Source organism: Parasteatoda tepidariorum, chromosome 6, assembly GCF_982258835.1.
Source record: "Parasteatoda tepidariorum strain Cologne lab strain chromosome 6, Ptep-v5.0, whole genome shotgun sequence".
NCBI lineage: Eukaryota > Metazoa > Arthropoda > Arachnida > Araneae > Theridiidae > Parasteatoda > Parasteatoda tepidariorum.
Genome location: NC_141760.1, coordinates 9,960,992 through 9,973,247, shown reverse-complemented (window position 1 = coordinate 9,973,247; position 12,256 = coordinate 9,960,992). Strand labels below are relative to the sequence as shown.

The 12,256-nt window shown below is 29.3% G+C and overlaps 1 protein-coding gene across 2 annotated transcripts in view; it reads right to left on the bottom strand.

Annotated features, from left to right (window-relative positions):
* The window catches only part of LOC107451743 (integrin beta-PS), a 50,613-nt gene extending 42,757 nt beyond the window's left edge, over positions 1-7,856 (bottom strand). For both annotated transcript variants that reach the window (XM_087165402.1, XM_087165403.1), the window contains exons 1-4: positions 7,717-7,856; positions 5,832-5,889; positions 3,764-3,852; positions 611-718 (exon numbers count right to left, since the gene is read on the bottom strand). In XM_087165402.1, coding sequence (XP_087021528.1) covers positions 611-718; positions 3,764-3,852; positions 5,832-5,889; positions 7,717-7,734 — 273 coding nt within the window. In that variant the 5' untranslated portion in view covers positions 7,735-7,856. The remainder of the gene's footprint in view (positions 1-610; positions 719-3,763; positions 3,853-5,831; positions 5,890-7,716) is intronic.
* Positions 7,857-12,256: the final 4,400 nt, after the last annotated feature.

Genomic DNA, 12,256 nt, shown 5'->3' with positions numbered 1-12,256 from the left:
TGTTATCAGGATTACATTATAAAACTCATTGAGTTACCGTGATAGGATTTACTGTTTCTCATGGTTAAAATATATGTTATCAGGTTTACAATACAAAATCGTTGAGGTACTGTGAAACGATGTATTGTTTCCCTTGATGAAAATATGTTATCAGGATTACATTACAAAACTCATTGAGTTACCGTGATAGGATTTATTGTTTCCCTTGGTGAAAATAAGTTAGCAATATTATACAAATTACAAATCTCATTGAATTACCGTTATATGATCTATTGTTTCCCTTGGTGAAAATAAGTTATCAATATTATATTACAAATCTTATTGAATTATCGTTATATGATCTATTGTTTCTCTTGATGAAAATATGTTATCAGGATAACTATACAAAACTCATTTAGTTACCATGATACGGTCTATTGCTGAAAATGTGTTATCAGTATCATATTATAAATGCTATTGAGTTACCATAATAGAATCTAATGCTTCCCTTGGTGAAAAATATGCTATCAGTATCATATTACAAATGTCATTGAGTTACCATAATTGAATCTAATGCTTCCCTTGGTGAAAATATGCTATCAGTATCATATTACAAATGTCATTGAGTTACCGTGATAATATCTATTGTCTCCTTCGGTAAAAATATACTATCAGGATTACATTTCTTCTTCAGATTTTCTAAGATATCACATCTTCTGGCTCCAGATTTTGAGTAACCCTGAAATAAATTTAACAAACATCTTCACAAACAAGCAAATTAATTTAACCACTCAGTAAATGGTTAAAGACGAATTTAATTTTCCCTAAACCCTTTGACGCAGATGAGACATCGGTGTCCCTTTTCTATTTCGTTTTTCTGACGTTCTAATTGCAAGCAAAAGTTTTGGTGTTTTCTAATTGTAAAAAACAGCCTAATATTTACTAAACAAATCTGCTGGATTGTCGGAATTATATTTGTAGTTTGGAAATTTTTTTTTCCATTTATATTCAAAATTTTTCAGTAATTGATTTTGTAAATTAAAGAAATTTAACGATGAATATCTGTTTATTTTAGATCTAAATAACTGTAAATGAAAACAAATTTGAAAAATTATTATTTGGAAGATTTTACCCTAAATGCAGAAAAAGACACCGATGTTTCATGTTGTATTTCATAACAACAAATTATTAAAATGCTAAAGATAATATCTTTGATATATTTCGAGCTAAATTAATACAAAATACGATTAAAAACTATGAAAATATGTTTAATGAACATTCTGCGTCAAAAGCTTGATGGTAAAATAAAGAAACACAGAGCAACATATATTCCGCTCGTGGGATGCTATAAATAGTTGAAGCCTCTATTTTCACACTACACTGAGTTCCGATTAAAATATAAGTACTCTAGCTAAGTTGAAATCTCTCGAAGCTAATTTCGCGATAAATTTTGCTTGAAATTCGGATTAGATTCAGCGAATAGGAAACAATAAAACTCGTGTTTGGCCGAGAGCTAAAGTGGAAAATTTAACGCTTTTTCTTGTCGGAAAGTGGTCGAAATTTTGATTGCAAGTTCCCACCCTCACGTAAGCGAGTTCATTAAAAAAATTCAGTAAAAATAATTTCATTCGTGGTTTATTTATTTTAGTAGGAAGCTCTGTAACAAATTTCTGTTGTTGAAATTCATATTCATTGATTAATTTAGATATTTTTAAACTTTTAATAATAGAAAAACCTAATAAATAATAATGATTCAGGTAGGTCAGATCTTCAAGGACACAGCTGATAAGATTGTGTTGAAGTGGCTTTTCTGTCTAGGGCTCGTCTGACATCTGACATCACATGCTGTTTTGTAAAGTGTAAAGTTGATATTTAGCCAATTCAAGAATTTGTTGTGGAGCAATACTTGCCAAGACGACAGTGGCAAATAAAAAAATGCAAGTACTTAGGCAGTTTAAAACGTAATTGCTGAAAAGAATGATGTAATGAAAAATAAAACACTTCTCATATCTCTCTCAGTGCTATTTAAAAAAACAAGTGCTGAAGTTTCTTTGTTTAATGTGAAAAAGTGTAAGATGAACAAACTTTTACTAAATTCTGTTACAAGTTAAGAAAAACCCAATATCCCTGTTGAGAGATCCCGTTTACACATAAATACACGCCAAATTGATGCCAAGCTCCAAAACGCGAATAATAGAAAAATCTAAAATATGACCGGCCAACTCTGATTTAAAAAATTTACGAAAGAATAACAAATATTGTTTTTGGCAGACGATTTTCTTCGACACCGAAGCAAAATTTAAAAAAATACTGTATCTCAAGTGGGTATTTGCACTTCAAGAAGAAGAACTCCAATACCCACACATGTGACCTATGACGTCAGAACCAGCTAATTTTTATCAGCAGAAAGGCGTATTAAAGTTGAGCTAAGTTTCTCCACATAAGTTAGAATGTTAATTAACGATAAGTTAATTAAATACACAGCCATGTAGTACATAGAATTAGTTGAAATATAATTCTCTCTCGACTACTTTTTTTACTTAAATTAGATTTATAATTTGTTTATGTATTTTATTGTAACCATGATATATTTTTGTTTTGTATACCTGGAAACTTCGATGCATAATTAGTTTGTTTATGTTCTACATAGCTTAGTGTCTGTCTTTGTGTTAAGTCTCTGAGTAAATATATAGTGAAAGAATTGAAATCTTTGAGAAAGAATTTTTGTGAAAAAAGTTAGAATGTGTCCCATAAGACAAATGATACTTGACAGATTTGGCTTACTAGAAATTGAATGGAAAGAACAGTTGCTAATATAAGCAAATGCCACGTTTCAACAACCAATCAGGTACGAGATGCCACACTACGTCACTTGCTGTTATCCCATTGATTTGTTAAGGGTATGTCAGCATTAGGCGCGCCATTTTTAGTGGTTCAATCAAATCCAATGCTCTTTAAACGTCATATAGTTTTTTTTTTCCAAAACGAATGTTCTCCTTATTTATCGAAATATGTCTAAAAGTCTAGGATTCCAGTATGAGTACGAAATTGCAACCTTTTTCTAATAATTCTTTGTGTAAAAGATAGCACAAATCAAATTTCTGTCTGGCGTGCTTAACTTCAAAAATCTTTTATATTGTTTTTAAAAGTCTATTCGTATAAGTTGTTAACGAAACAAAAATGTCGTTGATGATTATACTTAATACCTATACCGCAATACTTAATTTCCAAACCGCAATAGTCTTTTTTTTATCTTGATACGGAGTATAGAATTCAGCGTCACTAAAGACTATTGACGAAAATTACCCAACACGTTTATTACGAATGCTTTTAAAATATTTTTGAATGTCTTCAAATCGAACAGCAGAAGATTCAGTTAAAAAAAATTATTTTTAGTAACAAAAAGTGTAAACATCAAAGATTATGTTAAGAGAATTTAAATTCAGATAATGATATTGTTCATAAAATGACAGTATAAGGGGAATTGACTATATAATTGCTTTTTTAAAGAAAGTGTGCAAGTTCAACAACATTTTTTTCAACAATATATTTGCAATTCAGATGAGGAAGTGTATATTGACTTTTACGTAGACATGAACACTGCGAGAAATAAACGAAACACCTTGAATAACTAGAATAAATACGTATTTTGAGCTATGTGCACATTTAAAAACTCAAAGACGAAATGCTCGTTATATTTGTCTTAAATAGCACAGAAGACCTAAAATTTTGCCTTCAATTGAGTCACTTTATAAATTTCTGTATTGATTATATCTAAACATACTTCTTGTGAACACCATGCGCACAACGGACTCTCTGCTATACACTGCGCACAGGTTTCCTTCCCGCAAAGATGATCATTGGCGACTGCATCTAAAACAAAATTAAAATACTATTAGAAAATGAATTTTTCTTACCTAAAAATGAAAGTTAACCTTTATTATTCATTTTATCAGAGGGTATTCCAAAAATGATAGACGATTTGAAATAAACCTCCGAGAGAAAAACGAAAGGAGATGGAAATGTATGGTTTGCTGAGTTCTACTTAGGAAATGAGTTAGTTTTCCCATTAAATTTTAAAAATAATTACCAATATTGTTACCAATTGACTCTGCCGTTAATAAAAGCACTCAAACAATGTTTTCTGTTGCATATCAGACTGCTACAATTGAAATATTTGCACGTGCGTCGTTCAAGTTCAATCATCAGACCACATTGTTACTGCAAACTGATATTCATTTTTAAAACATCGTTTTATAGTTTTTCCCAGTTAGAAGCGCAATTTTTAGGTGATTTTTGTAACGAATTCAGAAACTAGGTTAAAAAAAAATTTCTAAAGCAGAAAGTTGTAAATCATTCATTTTTCTTAATTTGATAGTCATCAATTATTTTTAGAACTTTCGATTTGAGACTTAGAGCTGAAATTAAAAAGATCAAAAATCAAGATTAAAAATTTTTTATAAAATCTGAAATTGTTTTAAAAATAACTTCAATGCATAACCCATTAACACTGCCTTAATTGTTTTGGCCTTATAAATTATTTGTTTTACCAAGCTTATTAAGAATAAATTAATAAAATTTAAAAAATAGTAACGTTTTAATGTAATCATTCAACAAACAATGTACTACGTGATTTTCTGCATGCAAACTTATACCACAGATTATAGCATGAAAAGGCTAATTAATGCCAATGTGAATTTTGAAGGAGACGATTTGACAAATTAATTATCGGCAATATAAATTTTGAAGGAGGCGTTTTTAAAAATTAATTATGATTAACAGAAATTTTGAAGGAGAGGAAAAACTCGATTATGCTTGAATTGTTTTTTAGGAAAGTAACTTAAATAAAAAAGAAAACGTACTATAAATCCAGATATCACACGAATTGGAAAATTGATTTCTACAATTTTAAATAAAAGATTTTTTGATTTAGTCTTTTTTTTCATTTAATGCAGCTGAAATAAAACAAAAAAAAACATCAAATAAAATAAAATCTGAAATAAAATTAGATTTATCTAGCTCTAAAATTGAGTTTGATTAATCTACTTTATAACACTAGGGGAACCGGAAAGTAATGTCGTTTCGGGGCATTAAATATTCGTTAGTCTTAAAAACCAATTCATTTTTTTTCGGTTCATTTCGATTCATTTTCGATCCGGCATTGAAAGGTTGTTGCTAAAGAGGGTGAATAAATTATTGATTAAAAATAAAATCTTGATAACAAATATTAAACGCACCGAAACAACATTTCTTTCCGGTCCTCCTAATACAATAGGGAATTTTTAGGGATCACAAAAAATGAAAATTTAAATTTAAAATAAATATTAAATTGGTTTGTATTTTAATTTTATTTAAACGTACAGTACGTCAAATAAGAAAAAGTGAGCACATTGAATAACTTTGACCTAACAATTAGAATTTTACCTGCTGGATCTCAATCTTTATAATCCAAAGACATGACTTCAATTATGTTAATTAATTAGTGCACATGATAATTTAATTTAAAAAAAATTATACACCAAAACATACTTTCGCTGAATAAACACATACACGGATTCTGATTCTTGGCCTACAAAATATGAAGGGGGTAGCCGAAATATGGAAAAAAAAGAGTCCCGATTGTTTGGTCCGGGAGAGCGATCGAGAGTTTGAATTAATTAATATTATTTTCATTTTTTTAGTGCGTACTTTGCCATATTTCTGAAAGAGAATATAAAAGTTTTTGCACACAATTACGAAATTTGTTTATCTAAAGATTGCTATGTAAGAAATTTATGTTTTATAATTATTTACTAGTTTTTATTAATCATTTTGATAATGGTGGGAAAATGTTTCAATTATAAGGTACTTACTTTGCATCAAGTTTTCTATCATAAATAATACGATGATGGCATATATCGGTGGACGCATCTGGAAACAAAAGAAGAGATATAGAGGTTGGAGAAATTACATTGCTTCCTGAAAGCAACTTTTTTTAATATTTGTTTAATAATTTTTTTTACTTTCCTTGTAACCTGATATTATTCAATCTTTCTTATATTTTCATGAAAATATTTATTTATTTAGTAAAGCATCATGGGAAAAACAGCAACAATATATGTGGGTGCGTAATAATTACATCCGAAGCTTAATAATAAATGTAAAATTAATGCGATAATTTTCGGCATTATCGAAGAGAAAATGTTTACGTGAAAGTAAGGTAAAATGATCCATACTATCAAAACTAACATAAATTTGTCACAAAAAGTTGCAATTCAAATAATCTTTGAAAACCCGGTTATAACGAGTACAGCATATTACGACGAACTTCCAAGTTGCTTTCAAAATGCTAACATTAAAGATATAATGATTGGTCTTCCACTATTAAGGCAAAAATAATTTTACAGTAATACATTTTTCTGTCGTTTAAGAGAGCAATATTTTGTGAAAAAGCTGTGATTTGAATGTATTCACACTTCTACAACACTAGCAAATGAACATTATCTGATGATCAGATATGCAGGATTCATTATCAAATACTGATACAGATTATCAGATTACTAGCAATGAACATTACATAGATTATCAGATTAGCAATGAACATTAGATAGATTATCAGATTAGCAATGAACATTGGATAGATTATCAGATTACTAACAATGAACTTTAGATATATAGATTATCAGATTAGATGGATTAGCAGATTACTAGCAATGAACATTAGATATATAGATTATTAGAGTAGCTATAAACATTGTATAGATTATCAGATTCGTAATGAACATTAGATAGATAATCCCGTTACTAGCAATGAACATTCGATAGATTATCAAATTACTAGCAATGAATATTACTTAAGATTAGAAAGTAAATTTTGTTTTTAAAGTTAATTTTTTTTTATTCCCAGTTATTTTACGTAATACTATTTTTATTTGCGAACATTGCTAATTCTGCGGCGTTGTTTTCATAGCTCCAAAACCAAAATGATAAATAAGTAACTAGAAGTGTGTAAATATTTTTTTATTCGAGTTCGAAGAACAATGAAACACTTGCGGTTGAAACATTTAACTTGAAATAACTTGTTACTAGTTGCCACCAAGTTGTCACCATCGAATTTGCACAGCTTTATCAAACGTAATATTGAATATTGCGTTCATACGACTATAGTGCTGAAATTTTCTCTTATTTTAGATTGAACGTTGCTTTTAAAAACATTTTATGGTTCATATCATGTTTTCTAACTACAAAATGATAGATAATACCCATATAAATATCTATCAAAATGACAAAACAGTCTACCCTTGGTAAAAATCGAACTTTTTTTATGTTATTTGCAGTACTTCATTCAACTCCGGCTTACGGTGTTCAACGGAAAAGCGTAAGAACTTTAATTATTGCTATTTTTCAAGTATAAAGATGTTGTTTTGAAACTAGTAAAAAATTATTTAGATGGGGAAAATACAAAGCTAAAAGTGTGCTGGAATTGCATTTTTGTAAAGGCAAAATTGTGGATAGGGAAATTTATTTTCTTCTTGGATTAAAACTTGACTTAAATTTAAGCGTTAAAGAAGAATGAAGATAAATAAAGGCGCACCCAAAGCGTGAAGGGCCGATAAAAGTGTCGGCATTTTGAAACGAGTTTTTTTTATTTTATCAAACAATGTGGAAGGTTACGCAACAGATTTATTTACTCTTATATTTTGATTCGTGCAGTAAAAAGGATATCATAAGACAATTGTTGATCAAAAATTAACTTACTTTAATGCGAAGTGCCATTTCTGAAAGCTCTTAAGTGAATGGAAGAGAATTGTCGTATAGAAAGTAAAAAGAGCGCCATTTATTTGTTATCAGTCATGCCGGATATCGAAACCACATCTCTTTTATTTTCTTTCGAGAGGAAATGTTGTGAGAGTAAATTTTTCGAATTTATTTCCGGGACGAAAAACGAGTCAAGATATGATGTGCATTTATCATTTTGCTCTAACACATGAAACATATCGAAGTGAAAATCATTTACTTGTTTGTATTTTAGTTATAAAACACCGGTAACTGTATGCAAAAGATCATTATATTTTAGAACTTTATTTTGGATTAAAAGTGAAGAATTTCCACTACAGTTTGCTGTAAGCCAGGTTGTCGCGGAGGTTAAGACTCTACAATTACAAGAGCAACGATATGATTGAGGTAATGTGGTCGGCATTACTCAAAGACCGCCTTTAGTTCTCAGAGAAGCTCGTATACATCGATCAGAAGCCGCGAGGGCTGCCTATACTGGGGATCGAACCCTTAGTCCTTCACAATGACTGCTCAGCGCCTTTGATTTCTGAGCTATCGCGGCTCTTATTTTATATTACTACGATCCTAATTGCGATGTATGTCACCTGATCCACTCATGATTCTTCATGTACGTAATGACCCTTAACCAAAGCAGTGGATTATCTAATCCATGATCCACAATGTGGTTTTTTGATTCGCATTTTAGATTCTCTGATCTCAATTAAGGATTTCTCGGTCGGTAAAGACACTGATTCACTCAGTTGATTATCCAAATCCCTTCCTATTCATATAATGAATTCCCTGGTCCAAATTGGGAATTTTCCGATCTACATAGACATGATCCACCAAGCGCATTCTCCAGTAATATCCTATTCCCATCATGGATTCTCCAATTCAAATAATGAACTCTCCGATCCCCACAGTGATGTTTGACACTGATTTGTTCTGTGGTTTCTCCAAATATGTCCTATCCACATGACGGATTTCCCGATTCAGATAGTGAATTCTCCTATTCACATGGTAATGTATAACACTGATTCATTCAGTGGAATCTCTGTTGATGCCTTATCCACCGAGGTCACATTCAACTAACTTAATGTAACACATTTTCAGCTTTATAATTTGCTTTTTTTTTTAAATTTTGTTTTTTGCTTAAAGAAAACTTTAAACAAAACTACTCAGAAAGCATGTAACCTTGTGAGGGGATTTTCTTTTTATTGTCATGAAAATGTTTGTTCTAAAAACCTTTTTTCAATAAAGCAAAAATATTGCAATTTCAAATCTTTAATCCTAAATGGATTAAAAATTATTTTTTTAAAAGTATAGTCACTTAGGTTCATAATGAAGTTTTAGCTTTTCAGCTTGAGACTAGCTTTATTAAAGGATTTTTTCACGCTTTAAAATGTTAAGTCCACCTCCGTTTAAGGTTTTTATATAGAAGGTTGTTTTCCAAGGTTTTGGATTAGGGTAATGTACACAGAGCAGATTGTCACAGATCTCGTTTTATGGTTAAAAGATTTACACATAAACCACATAATAAACCTTTTTTAGGTTTACATTAAAAGGTTTTTTGCAAAGTTAAAATAAATCATATTTTGCTGTCTGGGATTAATTAGCTAATTTGAGGTAAACCCTTTGGACCATTAAAGTGTGTACTTAGTACGCGATATTTCCTTCATTAGAAATTAGTTTATTCAGTATTACAAACCTTTTTAAGGCCTCACATACCTTTTAATAGGTAAAAAATGAAAGAAAACGAGCAATTTTCAATCATCTGCCAATTTTATAATAATTATTCTAAAAATACCAAATTTTGAAATATGACACTATACATAGTCTACATTTTGAAAACAATGCAAAAATTTTTTTCAAAAATTAAGAAATTTCTTAATTAATTGAAATTTTAATTCAATAAAATTTTTCTGTTTTTATTTGCGCGCAAGCTTCTGGAAAAAGTTTACATAATATTTGCTTGATTTTTTTTGTGAGTATAGAAATATATGGTAAAACTAAAATGACGAAGAATGAACAAATAATTTTACTTTTTTCTCTATGCAAAATTTTTTTTAAAATTTATTAAAAAATTTTAACAAAAAAAATTGCTATTTCATTTTTTTAAATGTCAATACATTAATCCCACCTTCAAATGGCTTCGTTAATTTATAGAAACAGGCATTTGAGACCTGCTGTAAAAATTTTGTGCAATTCTAATCAATAGTTTTCGAGATATTGTGCGCGCAAGGTGTAAAAATAGCATTTTGAGATAAATGAGTTTAAACACAAAACAGGACATAATTTATTAAAGAAAATGTATGACTTATTTTTTCGATAACTTTTGATCTAATGTGAATTTTTTTATGCTTTTTTTCCAAATTTTCAGAAAGATCCATAGAATAGAATAAAATATTATTAAAAAAATCGATTTTTTGAAGCATTAAAAGGTATGTGAGGCCTAGTTTACATTTAAAGGTTTTCGATGAGTGAAAATAAACCTTATGTTTGTTATCTGGGTATCTACTTGAGCATAGCTCACGCGATGTATTTGATGGCACAGAATAATTAAATACATCATGCCATGCCAGCCAGCTTAAAAGTAATTTTAAAGCATCCGGATATTAAATTTTGCAAAGCAATTTTGTGAACTCACAAAAGGGTTCCCTTTTAATATTATTTAACCAACTAAATAAAAATATAAATAGCATAGAATATTTTTAAAAAAAATATTTTTCGATCAACTTATAAGGGTTTTAAAATACCATTTAATATCACTTTTAGACGCGTTTGACATATTTCAGTGTCTGCATATGAGATAGACAGGTTTCACTGCCTTTTATTATGTAGATTAAAATCGGTTCTTGTTAAAAGATGTCTACTTTAGAGAGGTAGACAACTTTACACGTTGCACTGTACTTGACGTCTATCGATATCGTAGGTATATCCGTAACTGAGCAAAACCACAACTAAAGTGGATCAAATGTCTCCTCAACGAAATAATTTTTAAAAAATTGTAAAGGAAACAAACAGTTGTGACAAACAGCCTTAGTTTTATGATATAAGATTATTTTTATCAGCGCAATGATTGTAAAATATGCTTCGTTATTTACTTTTGTTTTTTTTATTTACTTTCACTATGAAAATCCTAATTTCTGCTCACGTAAATAATCATAATAAATAATTAATACTGTTATGAGAAACCAAATTTTTTTTACCATTTGAGGAAAAAAAAATAGATATTATGTTATTACTGATCTAACTTTGTAGTATATAATACAACAAAAATAAATCCTGACTTTAAGAAAAATAAATTCCTCAAATGATAAAAAGTGGTAGCAAATGTTTATGAATTATGTGTTTTATTGGAAACCAGTCATTAGCACACGCGTTTTTCAGACAGGTTCGTTTGCCCCGACTGCGTGGATTTTCTGGAGTGACAGTGAATTTTTCCAGGAGGAACAATTTCCATACGACTGGGATACTTATGGCCAGGAAGTACAGTAAGCAGAATAAATTTTAGGTATTTTTAGCCATCAAAATAAAAATAAAAAACTACAATATTTTCCAGTTACAATTAACAATGAATGAACTTGATGTAATGTATTATGTTTACTCTTAATTTTAAATAATAATAAGGACTTAATTCATTAAAAATAGTCAACTGACTTTTATAAATGTGGCTCGCTTCTTCATGCATTAGTAACACATATTTAAATGTTCAAGCAAGCAATAATCTGCGCAAAAATTCAATTTCAATAGAGATTTTTTAAGGAAACTTTTTCAATTTTAGGGAATTTTCTAAAATGCACAAAAACCAGGAGAATTTTTATTAAACCAGTAGTCCAGGAGAATCTGGCAAAATCCAGTAGAGTTGGCAGCTATGCGATATTTTAAGTTACGAAATCAGGCACAAAAACGTAACTTTTGTTTTCGACGGATTTGGAATTTTGATCCTCAAAATATGAGGTTCTGATGTTCTTATGAACGGATTCAATCTAACTAGTTTAGTCTGGAAAGCAGTCGAAAGTTTTAACACCTTGATATTGCCTTTTCTTTTTTGTATGCCAGGCATCTTGAGAATAGTTAAGCGAATTCAAACATTTTTGCACTTAATTATAAAATATATTTATCGCAAGATAATTTCATGTAAAGAATAAATTTTAATAATTATTTATTAATAATCGGAAGAATTCTGATTTGCAAGGTATACACATTTTTACATAGTTTCAAACTACGTAGTTTTAAATAACAAAATGTATAGTTTGAACAAAATCAATAGAATAGTTTCTGAGTATAAAATTTAAAAAAAAAAACACAAATTTAAAATTCTATTTCTCAAGAACAGTACCATTGATTTCGTTCAAATTTTATATTTTGTCATTTAAAATTACGTAAAAATTTACATACCATAGAATTCAGATATTTTTTATCCCTCATTAAATGAAACAATAAGAAAAAATAATTATAAAAATTTTTTGTGGAACAAATTTTAATAAAATAAATTTATAATTGTATGCAAAAAGTTTTG